This window comes from Puma concolor, chromosome D2 (genome assembly GCF_028749965.1).
Source record: "Puma concolor isolate L17-30 chromosome D2, mPumCon1.1.hap2, whole genome shotgun sequence".
Classification (NCBI taxonomy): Eukaryota; Metazoa; Chordata; class Mammalia; order Carnivora; family Felidae; genus Puma; species Puma concolor.
This window is the reverse complement of record NC_141677.1, coordinates 9,053,227-9,072,480: the sequence shown is the minus strand read 5'-3', so window position 1 is coordinate 9,072,480 and position 19,254 is coordinate 9,053,227. Positions and strand designations below refer to the sequence as shown.

General features: G+C 43.4%; 1 protein-coding gene across 6 annotated transcripts in view; it reads right to left on the bottom strand.

The window, feature by feature from the left end:
* ZNF37A (zinc finger protein 37A) overlaps nucleotides 1-10,790 on the bottom strand; it is a 92,474-nt gene extending 81,684 nt beyond the window's left edge. For 3 of the 6 annotated variants that reach the window (XR_015241532.1, XR_015241534.1, XR_015241533.1), the window contains exon 1: nucleotides 10,477-10,790. Coding sequence is in view for 3 of the 6 variants with exons in the window: in XM_086679562.1 (XP_086535688.1) it covers nucleotides 10,477-10,569 (93 nt within the window). In the remaining 3 variants the exon portion in view is untranslated. The remainder of the gene's footprint in view (nucleotides 1-10,476) is intronic. The other 3 variants (XM_086679562.1, XM_086679561.1, XM_086679560.1) reach the window with 2 other exon arrangements.
* Nucleotides 10,791-19,254: the final 8,464 nt, after the last annotated feature.

Here is a 19,254-nt window from a genome sequence, read left to right as displayed (position 1 = left end):
AAAAGGGAATGCTGGGCACTGTGCGTCGGAATGTAAACTGGTGCTATGGAAAACAGTATGGAGGCTCTCCAGACAATTAAAAGTAGAACTACCATATGATCCAGCCATTCCACTCCTCAGTAGTTATCCACCCCCCCCAAGATAAAAACATTAACTGAAAAAGATACATACACCCCCATGATTACAGCAGCACTATTTACAATATCCAAGATATGGACACAACCTAACTGTCCACTGATGGATGAATGCATAAAGAAATTGTGGTATGTATATACAACGGAATATGATTCAGCCATAAAAAAGAATGAAACCTTGCCATTTGCAACAACATGGATGGACTTTATGGCACGATGCTAAGTAAAATAAGTCAGAAAGAGAAAGACAAGTAAGTACCATGTGATCTCTCTTACATGTGGAATCTTAAAAAAACAAAAACAAAAAACAAGCTCATACAGAGAACAACCTGGGGGGGGTGGGGAAAATGGGTGAATCCTTTTCTAGTTTAAAAAACTGTCTTCAAGAGAACAAGGAAACTACAATATCTTTTATGAACATGGATGTAAAAAGTCCTCAACAAAATATTTCCAAACAGAATTCACCAGCATAGTAAAAGGATTATTACACATCACAAAGCTATAGTAATCAAAACATATGGTACTGGCACGAAAATAGACACAAAAATCAATGGAACAGAATCGAGACCTCAGAAGTAAACCCATACCTACATGGTCAATTAATCTATGACAGAGGAAGCAAGAATAAACTTTGTGAAACAGACAGTCTCTTCAACAAATGGTGCTGGGAAAACTCAACAGCTACATGCAAAAGAATTAAACTGGACCACTTTCTTACACTATACACAAAAAAGAAACTCAAAGGGGATTAAAGACCTAAATGTCAGCCCTCAAATCATAAAACTCCTGGAAGACACTTACACCCAGTAACTTCTTTGACACTGGCCACAGAAACACTTTTCTAGATATGTCTCATGAGGCAAGGGAAGTAACAGCAAAAATAAACTGTTGCAACTACACCAAAATAAAAAGATTTTGCATAAAGAAAACCATCAACAAAACAAAAAGGCAACCCAGTGAATGGGAGGAAATATCTGCAAATGATATATCCAATAAAGAGGTTAATATCCAAAACATATGAAGAACTTATACACCTGATTAAAGCAGACATACAGGAGTGCCTGGGTGGCTTAGTCAGCTAAGCATCCAACTTTGGCTCAGATCACAATCTCATGGTTCGTGGGTTCGAGTCCCACATTGAGCTTTGTGCTGACAGCTCCGAGCCTACAGCCTGCTTCAGGTTCTGTGTCTCCCTCTCTCTCTGCCCCTCCCCTACTCCTGCTCTCTCTAACCCTCTCTCTCTCAGACACAGGAAAAGATGCTCAACATCACTCATCATCAGAAATGCAAATCAAAACCACAATGATATCACCTCACACCTGTCAGAATGGCTAGTATCAAAAAGAAATAACAAATGTTGGCGAGGATGTGGAGAAAAATGTGAATTTTTGGTGGGAATGGAACTGGTGCAATCACTGTGGAAAACAGTATGGATGCTCCTCAAAAACAGAAAAATAGAAATACCATATGACCCAGTAGTTCCACTACCGTGCATTTAGCCAAAAGAAAAAAAAAAAAACAACACTTCATTTGAAAAGACACATACACTCCTATGTTTACTGCAATATTATTTACAATACCCAAGATATGGAAGAACCCTGATAGATGAAGGAATAGACAAGGAAGGAAGAATGAAGGAAGAATCATTGATAGATGAAGGAATAGAGAAGATTTAGTGTGTGTGTATATATATATATATATATATATATACACACACACATATATACATGTATACATATATGTGTGTATATATATGTATACATATATGTGTGTATATATACACATACATATATATATACATATATGTATACACACACACACACACACACACACACACACACACACACACACACACACTGGAATATTACATACGCATTAAAAAGAATGAGATCTTGGCATCTGTGACAAAATGGATGGACCTAAAACGTATTATGCTATGTGAAATAAGTCAGACAGAAAAAGAAAAATACCACATGATTTCACTTCCATGTGGAATCTAAAAAACAAAACAAATGAACAAAGAAACAAAAAAGAGACCCATAAATACTGAGAACAACTGGTAGTTGCTAAGGGAAGGTGTAGGTAGATGGGTGAAACAGAGAAAGAGGATTAAGAGTTACAACCTTCCGGTTATTAAATAAATCATGGAGATGAAAAGTATAGAACAGGAAATAAAGTCAGTAATATTGTAATAACATATGGCAACAGCTGGTGACTACACTTATTGTGGTAAGCACTAATGTATACAATTGTTGAATCAGTATCTTGTATACCTTATGCTAATATAAAATTGTATGTTAATTATGCTTCCTTTAAAAAATAAAATAAAATAGGGGCACTTGGGTGCCTTAGACAGTTGAGCAACCCACTCTTGATTTTGGCTCAGGTCATGATCACATGGACATGAAATTGAGCCCTTTGTCATACTCCACACTGGGCATGGAGCCTGTCTAAGAGTCTGTCTTTCCCTTTTCCTCTGCCCCATCCCTGCTCACGTCCACACTCACTGTCTAAAAAACTAATAAAATTTAATTTAATTTAATTTAATTTAATTTAATTTAATTTTTAAAGAAGGATTATTATACACCATGACCAAGTAGATCCATTCCTGGAATGCAAGGATGGTTCAACACACAAAAATTGATTAATACAATACACCACATCAATACAATGAAGGAAAAAAAAACCCCACAAGACAATCTCAAGTGATGAAGAAAAGGCATCTGACAAAATCCCACCATCTTTCATGGTATCAGCAGTCAACAAAATAGGAATAGAAAGGAACTACCCCCACTTAACAAAAGCCAAAAATATAACACACACACACACACGAAAAATTATTCTCAGTGGTGAAAAGGCAGAAAGCCATTCCTCTCAGAACAGGAGCAGGGTCAGGATGCTTGCTTTCACCACTTGTCTTCAACACAGGACTGGATGTTCTAGTCAGAGCATTAGACAAGAAAAAGAAATAAAAAGCATCTAAATTAGAAAGGAAAAAGTAAAAGCATCTGTGCAAATGAAATAATATTACATGTAAAAAAACTTAAAGACTCCACAAAAAAAAAAACGGCTGCATCAACTAAATGAATTCAGCAAAGTAGCAAGATACATCAACACACAAAAATCAGTTGCATTTCTATATAGGAACAATGAATAACCTGAAAAGGAAATTACAAAACCAATTCCACTCACCAAAGCATCAAACAAAATCTTAGGAATTACCGTAACCAAAGATGTAAAAGATCTGCACAATAAAAACCACAAAATAGTGCTGAAGGCATTAAAGAAGGCATTAATAAATGGAAACACATCCCATGTTCATGGATTAGAAACTTATTGTTAAAATGTCAATACTACTCAAAGTGATGTACAGATTCAATGAAATCCTTAGCAAAATCCCAATGATGTTTTTTGCAGAAATTAAAAAAACCCATCCTAAAATTCAAAGAAACCAGACTATCCACAACAATCCTGAAAAACAACAAAACTGGAAGACTTACACTTCCTGATTTCAAAACTTAGTACAAAGCCACAGCAATCAAAACAGGATGGTACCAGCATAAAAAGGGACAAATAAGACCAATGGAATAGAAAAAAGAGTCCAGAAATAAACACTCACACATCTTGTCAAATGATTTTTGACAAGGCTGTCAAGACCACTCAATGCGAAAATGACATCTTTTTATCAAATGGCACTAGAAAAACTGGATAGCCACATGTAAAAGAATAAAGTTGGACCCTTAACCTAACACCATAGACAAAAATCAACTCACATCAAGTACCTAAATTTAAGTTCTAAAACAATAAAACTTAGAAGAAAACATAGTACAAAAGATACACAACACCGGATTTGGCAATGACTTCCTGGATATGACATCAAAGGCATGGGTAACAAAGAAGAAACGGACACACTTGTCATGAAAATTGTAATGTTCACATCAAAAGATACTATCCACAGAGTTAAAAGTTAATCGACAGAACAGGAGAAAATATTTATAATTCATATATCTGATAAGAGATTAATATCCAGAATATAAAGAGAACTCCTAAAATTCAGCAACAACAAAAAAAACCCAAACAACCTAATGCAAAATTGGGCAATGGACTTGAACAGATATTTCTCCAATGAGGATATACAAATGGCCAATAAACACAAGAAAATATAGTAAACATCATGAATCATTAAGGAAATACAAGTCAAAGGTACAGTAAGATCCCACCTCACACCCATTAAGATTGCTACTACCAAAAAAAGAAAAAGCAACTGTTGGCAAGGATGGAGAGGAAATGGAACTCCCATCCTCTGCTGCTGACAGTGTAAAGCGGTACAACCATTGTAAAAACAGGATGGAGCTTCCTCAAAATTAAAACTAGAATTACCTTACGGCCCAGCAATTTTCCTTCGAGGTATATACCCAAGAGTAGGTCTCAACCACACGTCTCAACCACTCGTGTTCACGGCAGCATCATTATTCACAATAGTGGAAACATGGAAGCAACTCAAGTGTCCATGGACAGGCGAATGGACAAGCATAATGTGCATATACGTACAATGGGATATTACTCAGCCTTAAAAATGGAAAAAACCCTGCAATACGCTACAACATGGATGAATCTTGAGGACGTAACGCTAAGCGAAATAAGCCAGTCACAAAAGGACAAAGACTACAGGATTTCACTAATACGAGGTACTCAGGGTAGTCAAAATTATAGAAACAGGAAGTTGTAACAGTGGTTTCCAGCACCTAGAGATAGGGGAGATTGGGGAGTTACTGTTTAATAGGTATAGAATTTCAGTTTTACAAGATGAAAAGAGTATGGGGATGGATGGTAGTGACAGACACACAACAACATGAATGTATTTAATACCACTTAAGTGTACACTTAAAAGTGTTTAAGATGGTAAATTTTATGTTATTTGTATTTTGCCACAAAAAAGAAAAAAAGTAATAATGTACTGACATGTACTAAACAGGGACACAGCCTGGAAACATGCTAAGTGAAAGAAGCCAGACACAAATGGCCATATGCTGACTGACTCCACTTGTAATAAATATTCACAACAGATCAACCCGTAGAGACACAACACAAATTGTCGGTTGCCAGGGGTTGGGTGAATAGAAGAACGGGGAGAACCTTATTAACGAGTAAAGGGCTTTATTTAGAATGATGGGAATATTTTGAAACTCAATAAAGTTAGTGGTTTCATAACACTGTGTACTAAATGTACTGATTTGACTTGGTTGCTTTAAAATCATTTTGTTTTGGGGGCACCTGGGTGGCTCAGTCAGTTGAGCCTCCTACTTGATTTCAGCTCACGTCATGATCATACCATGGTTGTGAGATCGAGCCCCACATCATCAGGCTCTACACTAGGTGTGGAGTCTGCTTAAGATTCTCTCCCTCCCTCTTTCCTTACCTCTCCCGGCATGCATGCTCCTGCTCTTTCTCTCTCTCTCTCTCAAAAAAAATAATAATAATTTTGCGATATGAATTTCACCTCAATATATTGGAGTTTTTTTAATATGTAAGAAGAAGGTGTGGACAATAAAATTGCAATGAAAGATGAAGGAGTTAAAACCACGTATCACTAACTACAACAAAAAGGAAACATTAAATTCCCACTATAAAAGACATAGCATTTCATATTGGGCTAAAAATGTCTAGTCACATGTTCTTTACTAAAAAATATATTCACAAAGAACATGTAAAATCTCACTAAGGTGCATTACCCCCATGCCGCAAAACCTCCAGGATATCAGAGGATGGAACGACTGACTGGTGAGTGAGAATGAATAATATCTCCTTTTACAATCAAGTGTTTTCAGTTATCTGCTGTCAACTAAGTTGAAAGAGAAACTAATCAGAGTTGCATTAAGAAAACAATTCCACTGGGGCGCCTGGGTGGCTCAGTCGGTTGAGCGTCCGACTTCAGCTCAGGTCATGATCTCACAGCTCATGGGTTCGAGCCCCGCGTCGGGCTCTGTGCTGATGGCTCGGAGCCTGGAGCCTGCTTCGGATTCTGTGTCTCCCTCTCTCTCTGCCCCTAACCCGCTTGCATTCTGTCTCTGTCTCTCTCAAAATAAATAAACGTTAAAAAAAAAATTTAAAAAAAGAGAAAACAATTCCACTTACAACAGCATCTAAAAGAATAAAATACTTAAGAATAAATTTAAGCAAGAGGTTGTAAGATTTGCACACTGAAAACTACAAAATATTGCTGAAAGAAATTAAAGAACCTAGGCAAATGGAAAAACACCTCACATTCACGGATTATAAAACATCCCCAAAGTGATATACAGATTCAATGCAATCCTTATCAAATTCTCAACAGCTTTAGGGTTTTTGTTTTGTGTGTTGTGTGTTTTGTGTGTGTGTGCGTGTTTTGTTTTGTTTCTTTGTTTGTTTTGTAGAAATAGAAAGGCTAATCTAAAATTCACATGGACTTGCAAGGGACCTTGCTGCAGAACACAGTTTGGCGGTTTCACAATACGTTAAACATAGAATGCGCCATCAATTTTACTCCCAGGAAAGTGAAACAGGTCTTCAACAAAAGCTTGTACGTGAATGCTCACAGCAGCACTATTCTCAATAGCCAAACATGGAATCACTCCAAATGCCCATCAACTGATGGACACACAAAAGGTGGTGTGTACACACGAGGGAGTATCACTCAGTCACAAAAGGAGATGAAGTAATGATAACATGCTACAACATAGGTGGGTCTTGAAAACATTAAAGGAAGTGAAAGAAGTCACACATGGAAGACTACACATTGTATGATTCCATTTATATCAGACATCCAGGACAGACAAATCCACGAACAGGAAGTGGATTAGTGGTTGCTAGGGGCTGGGGAGACTGGGGAGGAATTGTTCATTAAGTCACGGCACTGCTTATTAAAAGTATGAGGGGGCGCCTGGGTGGCGCAGTCGGTTAAGCGTCCGACTTCAGCCAGGTCACGATCTCGCGGTCTGTGAGTTCGAGCCCCGCGTCAGGCTCTGGGCTGATGGCTCAGAGCCTGGAGCCTGTTTCCGATTCTATGTCTCCCTCTCTCTCTACCCCTCCCCCGTTCATGCTCTGTCTCTCTCTGTCCCAAAAATAAATAAACGTTGAAAAAAAAAATTTAAAAAAAAAAAAAAAAAAAAAAAAAGGTATGAGGTTTCTTTCTGGTGTGATGAAACTATTCTGACAGGAGATGGCAGTTATGGTTGTACAACATTGTAAATGTATTAAGTGCAACTCAATTCTACACTTTAAAAAGGATTAAGGGTGAATTACACATCATGTGTATTTTACCACAACTGAAAGAGTGGAATCCCTCACCAGACTCTGCAAAAATTTAGATTCTGCCCAGTCCCCAGGGCAGTCACAAAGCCTACCTCCTCCTCCTGACCATCCTAGATCACCATGGTCTGTCCAAATTCGCTCCTTCTTTGAACAACCATGAGTCCTAATGCTGGCACAATTCATGTGCAACTCAAATTTTCCTCTGAATTGGACGAGAATTATTCACTTTATTCCTACCGCTTTTTTAGTTATTGCAGGATTGTCACTGGAAGGGACACAATGTCACCAAATGAAGGTTATCAAAAAACTTTTTTATGTTCCAGTTTCAAAACTCAGTAAGATCTCAAGATGTGCATTTATCTACAGGGCATCTTTGCCCTACTGTATCAGAGGTCAGCAAACAGCAAACCTTTTCCGTAAATGGCCACCTAGTAAGTATTTTAGGCTTGCCGAGCTATACCATCTCTGTCACAATCACTCAACTCTGCCCCTGTAATATGAAAGCAATCACAGCCACAAATAAATGAGTGCAGCTATGTCCCAATAAAACTTCAGAGACACTTAAATCTGAATTTCATATCACAAAAAAAAATCACTCTTGATTTGTTTCTGTTTAATTTGTGGGCCATAGAGAAAGAGGCAGCAGGCTGTATTTGGCCCATGTACTGTAACTTGTGGACTTGTGCTCTATATCTTCCCTGATGTTAACATTTTTGTTTGTATTATTTCATATGAAGGTACAGACATTTTATAATAAACCTCGCACAAATTGTATAAACCTCACATAATCACTGTTAGGCAAAACTGTGAGTAAATGAACAACTCACCTGGGATGTGATCATCTTCTGCTGGCCCTGGAAGAGTAGGGATAGCCAGGAGGGCACAGCTGAGAAGGAAAGATGGATCATGAGAGATGCCACCAGCCTACAAAATTCCACGTAGCTGCTGGCAAAGCAACTCTGAAGGGGAGATGCTTTGAGAAGGGACAGAAAGGATGAGAGGAAGGGAAGAGCAGCCCAGGAACAATTCCGGAGGGCTGGGACTCACTCGTTTTTAAATGTAAAAACATTTGTTTTCCGGGTGCCTGGAGGCTCAGTAGGTGGGGCCAGCGACTCTTGATCTCAGGTTGTAGATTTGAGCCCCATGTTGGGTAGAGACGTACTAAAGATAAAATACTTAAATTTTGTTGGGGCACCTGGGTGGCTCAGTCGGTTAAGCATCCAGCTCTTGATTTTTGGCTCAGGTCATGGATCTCACAGTCCGTGAGTTCAAGCCCCGCTTCAGGCTCTGCATTGACAGTGCAGAGCCTGCTTGGGATTCTCCCTCTCTTCCTCTCTGCCCCTCCCCATGTTGTGCACACACGCTTTCTCTCAAAAAAATTTTTTTTCAAAAAAAAATAATAAATAGGGGCGCCTGGGTGGCGCAGTCAGTTAAGCGTCCGACTTCAGCCAGGTCACGATCTCGCGGTCCGTGAGTTCGAGCCCCGCATCAGGCTCTGGGCTGATGGCTCAGAGCCTGGAGCCTGTTTCCGATTCTGTGTCTCCCTCTCTCTCTGCTCCTCCCCCGTTCATGCTCTGTCTCTCTCTGTCCCAAAAATAAATAAACGTTGAAAAAAAAATTAAAAAAAAAATAAATAAATAAATAAATAAATAAATAAATAAAATTTTTTACTGAGTTACTAACAACGTACACTCTAACCCAGAAAAAGGTAAACAACACAGTACACTAATTAAGCAAATTAAGACAAGCCAAGGAATGGAACATAGGGCTTTCATGAAAACTGATGCTGAGCAAAAAATACTCAAGTCGTAAATTTCATTACACACCAGAGAGTCCCACTAGGTTCTGAAAAAAGGGAGCGAATTTTAAGGGCTGATCTTTTTCGTAAGGGGAAAAAAAAAAGAGGTTGCTTTAACTCAGTTTTAGGTTCTTGAACATATCTTTTGATTAAAAACAACCACCACAAACTGGTTCTGACTTATCCGTTGCCAAAGCAGAAAACACCTGCCAGGGCCATCAGGAGACTCAATGTCTGCTTTTGGTTTTGCCAGCACAAAATGTGTGACTATGAGCGGTCACTGAGACCTAAAGGCCTCTCCTGCAGTACCATCTCGGATTCTATCAGATCGGGACAGAGGGAGCATTCAGCCCATGGCTAGTTGTGCTGTCCTGTGCGAAGGGCTCAGAATCTGGGGGTGGAGCAAAGAAGGAAGGGATGAAAGAGGTGGTTTCCTTCCACTTGGCTGGCAAGCCCTTCCTTCCACATGATGCCCCCACACCTCCCTCGCGAGCAGTTAAGTATTCTCCGTTCCTTTTGCTTCACCCTCCTCTCCCAGCCACAGCTTCCGTCCCTCCTGAAAGCTGGCCCAGAACGAATACCGTCACCCAGTCTGCGAGGATCTCGACACGACGGCGGTCCTGGCAAGGGTCTTTGCTCCTTCCACATTCGCTGTGCATGTCTGCTGCGGTCTGGGGCCAATTGACCGACTGTCCTAGGAGGGATTCCTGCTCTTGGGGGCCCCCTTCTTCCCTCACAATGGCTGCCCTGTTCCAGGAAAACTGAGCATAGCCAGTAAGAATCCTTACCCAAGATCGAAAGCTGTTGGCCCTTCCTGTAACCCTGAATCGCAAGCTGGACCTTCTGTAAACGCAAACCGCTGCTACCGAGGGCACAGGCAAGGCTGCAGGGTGCCGGAGGGACCTGGACGCCATCATTCGGGTTCTCCAGACACAACAATGAATTCCCCCAATGCAAGGCCACGTTCACTTGAAAATTACTCCCCAGGAGAGGTCAGGTCTCCTGCAGCTACTGCGTCGGCCTCGCTCTCAGGTTTGATGCGAGACAGAGAACGCATCTACTCGTTCGCCACCTGGGCTTCCGTCACCTCCCAGAGGACTTTATGCGGTTACCATGGGAACGGGACACTGACCACCGGTGGCTGGGAGGACGAAGACGGACCCGAGTGAAGAAGAACGAGGTTCCCCCCCCCCCCCCCCCAGGAGAGAAGCGACCACCCACGAGCGCCCCCGGGCCAGTTTCCGCCGGTCTTACCAAGGCGTCGGGCGACCCTTCACCTCGGAGACGACAACACGAACCTTCGCTGGGTAACAAGCGCGGGGACGCGCTGGTTCTCATTCGATGCATACAGACGGAGCAGGGCTCACCCCGCGCTCAGGCACCGAGCCGTTTCCTCCGTCACCGGCCCCTCCCGCACAAGGCCTCCGTCCCACCGGTCACCAACAACCACCACAGCCACCCGGGTCTCACCCACCACGTCCTCCCCGCCTGCCCACAGGCCCTCAGTCGCGAGAGCATCCGGGACCGTCTTCTCGCGATGCCGCGGCGGCGACGTGAACTACCGGGAGGAGCGCAGCGCACATGCGCAGAAGGCCCCGAGCGGCTCCTGCGCCCGAGCAGGAAGCGCGCGCTGAGTTTCTTAAGACCCTGGCGACACCTCCTTCGGAATCAGCCTTCAGGCTTAGGAGACTTTGGGTATAACTGCCCGATTTAGCAAATAAGGTACAAGCAGGAGGCACCGATAGTACAGTTTGACTCATTGCTTATCCGAAATGAATGCTAAGAATCTAAATACACACCTCTTTCATTAATTCCATTTCCCTGATGAATTGGCTCTCCTAGCAGTTTCTACAGCAAAATGCACCTGCAGAATTTCTTCCAGAGACAGTCTGTGTTCTATTTATATTGTAACATCGACAGTATCATACCTCTCTTATTTCGTTCGTCCTTTCAGGCATTCATTGATGAGAAAGCATACCCGATTTAGCATTAGAGTGGTCAGGAATCACCATCCTTATCGCCGAAATTGTTAGGGAAATCTAATTTAAAACAAATCTTCTCCGAACCTAGAAAACTTAGTCACTCAGGCAGAAGACAAAGAAAACAATCTTATCATTGAATGGCGGGATATATCTCAAAGACAATCCAAGGACAGAAAGAAATCTCACCTTTTTATAGCCAAGCAGATACATCCCATCACATAAATGTTGCAAAAATAAACAATAACTAATTCTCAAGTAGGAGGACTTCACAGCATCATTTATCACACATTGTTTGCCCTAAATTTGCCTGGTAATTGGATGACCACCTGTGTTAGTTTATTGGTTTTACAAGTTAAAAAAACAAGCTTCTCCTATCTTTATGACAGGAGGTAGTTTTGCAACTTGGATCAAGACCCCAACCACCAAAGTTTAGGCTTCTACCCTCTCACAGACTCTGGGAGACAAAAGTGCCAGCTCCCTATTACATTTCAAACAGATGGTTCTGAGGTCCTTGGGAAAGACATTCTAGGCTGTAAAACTGCCAAGAGACATTTAAGAAGATTTATGGTTCATTCCCAAAAGCGCAAAGAATTTACAACTTTACAAAGAAAATAATCTATAAGGAGGGATGTCTCTTCATTTTTAGCAGAATATTAAGCCTCTTATTTTTCATTTGTATATGCCCTTACACCACTCTTACCACTTACGGTTAATGTCGAACCAAAGGTCCTAGAAAGGGAAATTAGGCAATAAAATGGAATAAAAGTCATCCAGATTGGAAATAAAGTGGTAAAACTCTGTCTACAGATGACAGGAGCTTCCATGTAGAATATACTTAGGAACATGACAACAAACATCAGAACTAATCAATGACTGCAACATGGTTGCAGGATACAAGATCAATATATTAATAGCAAATGAACTTGTACACATTAGCACTGAACAATACAAAAACAAAAAGTTCTTAGATATGAATTTAACAGGGGCACCAGAGTGGCTCAGTTGGTTAAGCATCCAACCATGGCTCAGGTCATCATGTAACAAATGTGCCCACATTCAAAAGGGACACACGGGCGCCTGGATGGCTCAGTCAGTTGAAAGTATAACTCCTGATTTTGACCTAGGTCATCTCATGATTTATGAGTTTGAGCCCCACTCCAGGCTCTGCACTGCTGATGCAGAGACTACTTGGGATTCTTTATCTCCCCACCGTTTGTCACTCCCCCACCCTCTCTCTCACAAATAAATATACTTTAGAAAGGTTGGGGGGGGGGGAGAGACACAGAACTTCCCTCTCAATGAGATAAGGGTCAAAAGATTTGCAAATATGTTTTGAAACCTTTACACTTAGGAGACCACTTAATAGTGCCTTCATTCATCTCCCCAATGGAAGATGCAGGGGAGCTGGGAGGTTGAAAACATCTCAAACTTCCTGAGGTTTTATTAACTGCAAATGTATGAGCACTACTGCAAGAATTGTGAGCATTTGTCTAAGTTCAGCACTGAGCAGGCACTTTAAATAGCGACACTTGCACAGGTGTACTCACATCCCACCTGCAAGAGGTGGTCTATTAAAATGCCGGCGACTTACAGGGGAAGCGAACGTTCTACGAACGCCTTTTTCAAGAGCCCAGGATTGTGCATACTGAGAAGTGACAGGAGTGCCTTGGTCACTATCAGTAACGTCTGGAACTAGGAAGGGAAAGGGAATATCCTGCTCAGCTCCTGTATCATAGCCATAGGACCTGGAGAAACATCTGTTACCGTGATTTACATTCAGGCTGTACTGTGAGGCAAGGCATTTCCAGAATTCCTTACCCCACGGTGGGGCACCTCTTGGCTTAATGGCCCAAGAGTACGTAAAAATGAGCAGATGGGGCCACTTGTTGGCCAGAGGCTCCAGTCTTAAGAGGACTACTTGATGTATGGCCACTTATGCAGACTCTTGGGTCTTTCCCTTCATCAGGGACATCCTGGATAAGGGATGAAAGCCAGCCACATTCCCCCGAGCTCCATCACATGTCAGGACGATGATGGCATGTGTAAAGTCTAAGAACTGCTACTGCTGCTCATTCAGTTCATTCCAAGGGACAGTCCCGGTAACGGGGTCCAGGAGAAGGGGGATCTCTTCTAGCACCACAGCTGGGCTGAATGAAGCAGAAGGGCACAGCCCCCTTGCAGCTGGGATACGCCAGAGACCCCACGTTTGGCTCCATCATGCAGCAAGGAAGCGTCAGTAACCATGCTTGCAAGGTACTGCTTCCATGACTCAAGCTGCAACAGGCAGTTGGGTATGGTGGGTCCCAGGCTCAGGGAGCCTCTTTGTGCTGGGGCACCAAGTACATGACCAACAACTGATGCTCCAATGGGGATTACTGCAAGGCTGAAGAAGGTAGTTTCTTCCATCAGAAGCCACTGGGCAACCTATGGCCACCCTGGGGGGGGGGGGTCTACAAACTCCAGGAGGAATGGGGGGATACTGGCAAAGTTTCTGCAGTGAAGAAGGGCACTCACAGGAGTGCCTGTTGACTTCAATGTGGATTGATTCTAGAGCCTGTTTCTGGAGGGTATAAAGTTGGGCCAATTGGAGGTAAAGCCGTCAATAAAACTGAGTAAACTGTTTAAGTGGGGAATATGTTCCTTGCAGAACCTAAGAAGAAAAGACACATTTGTACTAACATTCTGTGTGCTAAGAGCACACAAGACAAAGAACAGTCAGTAGCAGTTTCATGACAGTGGCAGGGATGCAACAGTACCAGGTTTACAAGTAATTTTCAGGGAATTTACCTGAGGTGGATCTTTGCAGTATGTATGGGAAAATGAATTATCACAACTTTTGTATGTGAACGCCTGATACATGGGTGAAGGATCTCCTTGGAGGATGAGGTCATCAATATATCATACCCGGGTTCCTGAAGAAATCTGGGTGCAATTAAGGTATCCCCTGCAAAGACTATGTGCAATGGCAAAGAGTTGCTGGGATATCCCATTGGCAGCCTGCTGAAGGTGTACCGGGACCCTTTGGAGGCAAAGGCAAACTGTGGCTGAGGCTGCTGAAAACAGCCCTGGGGAGAATGTACTGGCAAAACCCATAGTAACAAAATATGTACTGGTTGCTGCTTAGACAAAGGCAGTTATTTCAGGAACAGTGGTGTTGGGTCCCGGACAATTGGCCACAGCATTGAGGATGCGGTGACCCACTGTGACATGCCAACACTATTTCCAGGTTTAAGAACGCAGTAAACTGGAGTACTAAATGGAGAAGCAGCAGTGACAATCACTTCGTCTCTGAACAGGTGGTTACCATGCTTTCAACCGGGACATACAGTACACGGGGGTCCCCTTCTGACAACCCAAATTCTACGTGCCAAAAGTTCATATTCACTCGACTGGAACCTACCATGGGAATGTGCTATAATTAAGTCAATGGGTGCTGTGACCACGGAGAACTCAGGCAATAGTTCTGTGGATTAAGAGAAAACATACCTACTCATCCGAATGTCTCAGATTGTTCATACTGGCCAAAAAAAATAACACAGCCCGGGTGGCTTACAAACAACACAAATTTATTTCTCACACTTCTGGAGGCCCTCAAGTCCAAGACAGATGAAAGGGCCAGCAGTATCAGCACGTGGGGAGGGCCTGCCTCCTGGTTCACAGATAGCTGTCCTTTTGCTCTGTCGTCACTTGTGCAAAAGCCAAAGGCGTTCGCTCAACACTTGTGAGGGCTTCACTCCCATTCAGGAGAGCTCTACCCCCATAACCTCATCACATCCCAAAGGCCCCCCACCTCCAGAGACCATCACCCTGAGGACTGGAGTTTAACATGTAAGTTCTGAGGAAACACAAATATACAGTCACCCGCACTCCATATAGTAGTCAGTAACTCCTCTAAGATTTTAGGGAATGACATGATCAAATTTAGCCGAAGGCCCAAATACAGCTGTAATTCAAGCCTAGTGTAAAGGTCATGACAATTTGTCAACGGTGCGTTTCAGCAGATATTTAAGTCATTTCACAAACGATCTAGCGAAGGTACAAAAGCCAGTTAGTGCCCTTTGATCTTCTGTTGCATAAGTTATCTTCGTATAGTCTGGACTCCCAGCTGGGGCAATCTGTGCACCTTCATTTCTGTCATTTCGTTGTTTCCTTTTCCTGTACCTAAGTTCCTCCCACCCCTCATTCTTTCTTGCCAATTCTTTCCTTTCTGTTGTCACTCAATATACGTCAGGGGCTTTTCTATTTACTCTGATCGCACGTACAAGTTGCCTTCTCCAGAGAGCCTCCAGGGAGGATCTACGGGCTCAAGAGCCCACTCTATGGCAAAGGTTACATTGCTTCACACGGATTAAGGTTCCTGGGTTTACGCTGCATTCCAACGATCCCCTTTGCTGTGGCACAGGGTGAGTGCTTTCCCCTCTGAGCAGGAGGATGAGATTTTTTCTCAACAGAGGCAGCAGAGCACAGCTGCAAGGAGCAAGCGTGGCCCATAACCCGGCGGTTGACCGAATGTCTTCTGTAGGGCTGCCTGTTTGCAACAGTGCAGGTTTCTTCTCTCTCATTTCTCTCTCTACAAATTCCCTCACAGTATTTTGGGTTTCTAGCCATGTGAAGTGACAGCTTTCAGTTTTTGTCTCCATCCTGACACCTGTGGCGGGGGCCTGGGTGGTTACAAGGGAAAGGACCACAGCCCGGCAGTCCGCCTCACAGACAGCTGCCGCTTCCTCCAAGGAATGCCAGCCAATCTCTCTGGGGTCACGGTTCACAAACAATAAGGTCATTCTGGCACGGCAAGGGTCAAGGCCATCAAGCCCCAGGACTCCAAGGTTAGTCCTTTGGTGTACTGAAAAAAACCCCAGCGCCTCGCCAACCCCAGGTTCACTGGCTGAGGGTTCTGCATTAGCGCAGTTGAGGTCCTTCCTCTGGCAATTTGGAAGACGTCCCCTTTTGTTTCTCATCAGCCTCCGGGCCACAGGACACCACAGGTGTGCACCTCGGCACCCTCGGGCGTGAGGCGTGTGTGCAATGGCAGCAGGGGAAGGAGCAGCAAGAGACGGGGACGGCCGCTGCCCGCACGTCGACGACAGCTCATCACACACCGAGGGCCGTGCACGCTTCATGCTCCCGGGGCCAGGGCAGCCCAGCTTTCCAAACTCTCACCAAGGGCCATCTGCATGCCCTCCCCGCTGGGGCACAATGACAAAAACTGGTAAGCGTGGCTACCCTGAACAGCCGGGGACGGCCAACACACGGTACACAGTAACCGGAGAGTGCCAGCCAGACCCTCGACCCTGGGTAGCTGGGGCTCAAATGCTCACCAGTTAAAGTGCGGTGTCGTCACTGCCTCTACAGGCGGAGCGTCTCACGACACCAGCCAAACTGACTGAACCCGGAGCCCAGGCACCTGGGGTACGGCCAATTAACAATTCTTAGGGCCAAGAGCTTGTTGCCAGGGGAGGAAACAGTGACACCCAAAACAGGCAGCACCGTCCACAGCAAGAGGCTGTCTGCCAGCAACCGGTAGCTCGGTCCCAGGTGGCCTTTGTCCCATCTCAGACCTCGTTAGTCAACAACAATCACTTAATGACAACTGGATGAACTGGGTCTTACGTGGTGACCCGGGTCTTAGATGGACCATCCTCTTAGTGATGCCCACTGTGGTAACTGCCTCCTGCTCGGAGGGTTCACTCCATGTTGGTTTCAGACGTCAAGAGTCTAGGACACTAGGCCTTAACTTCAGACCACAGTTACTGTAATTAAAAATATTCTGAAGACTAGAGACACAGCTCAAATGTTCATCAGTGGCCATTATATTTGTAGTGCAGGAACACAGGACCAACGGAAACTTAGTACAGAAACAAGGTGTTATGAAGAGAGGTGAGAAATGTACGATACTCGCAGAAAAGACAAGGCGGCTTATAACAACAGGAGGCTACAGCTGAAAACAGGCTTTAGTGATGGTCAGCATATGATTTCTGAGAATGCATTCTGCCTCCCACCATGGGAAAAGTGGTACTGAATACTGTGTTTCTAACTGTGTAATTATAGAAGAAACACCCTCGGAGATTCCTCTATATTGCTATAGGCAGACAGGATGGTTCATTTCTTTCACACACTTTACATTTTAGAGTAGTCGTAGAGTCACAGACACATGGAGCAGCAAGTCGAGTTCCTATACACCCCTTCACTCCTACCCCTCTGCAGCCCCCCATCATTCATATCTTGCAGTAGTGTGGTCCGTTTGTTACAACTGACGAGTCAATGCTGATACAGGAGTACTACCTGAAGACCACAGTTTACATTAGGGCTTACCCTTTGTTACATTTTTGGGCACTGGCAAAGGATCCGCACCCATCTACCGTTACAATGTCCTACAGCATACTCCCAGCGTCCTCAACGTCCTCCATAATCCACCTATTCAGCCTTCCCTCCCCTGCCTCAATCCTCCGGCGACCACCCATCCTTTTACTGTCTCCCCACGTGCCTTTCCAGAACGCACTGTACCTGGTAACGTAAGGTGGAAAGCCTTTCCGATTGGCTTGTCTCATTCAACAATACGCACGTAAAGGCTCCTGCATGTCTCCTGTTACCGAACGGCTCATTTCTTTTTACCACCCACCCAACCACCGTATCCTAAAAGCTCGTTAACTCGCGTCAGCGCGTTTTATTGCCGACTCCTGGACATTTCCTACATGGGCAATCATGTTATGTGTGACTCTACACAGTTTTCTCTCCTCCTTCCCAATCCAAGTCTCTCTCCTTCTCTGGTCTTGCTCCGTCGGCGAGGACTTCCAGAAGGAGGATGAAAGAGCAGGGACAGGGACCTCTTTGCTCTCCTCTTCTCACTGGGAAAGCATCTAGTTTCTCACCATCAAAGTACAACGTTAGCTGTAGGGCTGTTGGAGATGTTCTCTACCAAGTTAATGTTCCCCACACTCCCAGACTGCTGAGATTTCTTACTGTGGATGTGGGTTAACGTTTTGTGAAAGGCTCTTCTGCACCTGTTGATAAGATCATATGATCATTTCTTCTTTTGCCTCTTGATGTGACAGGTGACTACCTGACTATCAAATGTTGAACCAGCACAGCACCCCTGGAATAAATCCCACATGGTCATGGCACGTAATTATATATTGTGGGATTCAACTTGGTGACGATTTGTTGAGGATCTCAGCATCTATGTTCCCAGACATATACACATCTAGCTTTCCTTTTCAGAATTTTTTTAAAGTAATCACACCCAACCTAGGGTTCGAACTCAGGACGCCGAGATTAAGAGTCACGTGTTCTACGGACTCAGCCAGCCAGGCACCCCTATTGCTTTCCTTTCCTATAATGTCTCTGCCTGCTTTTGCTACTATAAGCATCACAGAATGAGTTAGGAAGGATTTCTTCTACTCCTCCTTTTTGGAAGAGGTTGTAGAGAATTGGTATCATTTCTTCCTTCCTTAAGTGTTTGCTAGAAGTCACCAGTGAACACATCTGGGCTTGAACTTTCTGATTTGGAAGATTAAGGATGAACTCAATTTCCTTAATAGATTATTTGCCTATACAAATTTATACTTTTGTGAGTTTCGGCAGATTGTGTGTCTCAAGGAATAGGTCTAGGTTATGAAATTTGTGGGCAGAGTTGTCTGTAACATTACTATCCTTCTAATGTCCATGTTATCAGTTGTTCTTTCTTTCACTTCTGCCATTGGCAACTTGTATCTTTTCTTTTTTCTTAGTTAACCGAAGGTTTATCAATTTTATTGACCTTTTCAAATAATTAACTTTTGGTGTATTGGTTTTGTTTTTTCAAAGATCTCACAGATTTCTGCTTTGATTCTTATTATTTCATTTGTTTTCCTTACTTTGGATTTAATTAGCTCTCTTCTAGTTCCCTAAGATGAAAGCTTAGAATATCTGTGCAATTTAAGATCATTAGTTTGTGTAACCTGATTTATGAAATCGGATAATGAAATGTAGTATACCACCTTTACACCCTGTCGGTCCATCAAAGCCTCACTCTGACCTTACTCTCGCTCTGCTCCAGTCTCAACCCACCTTC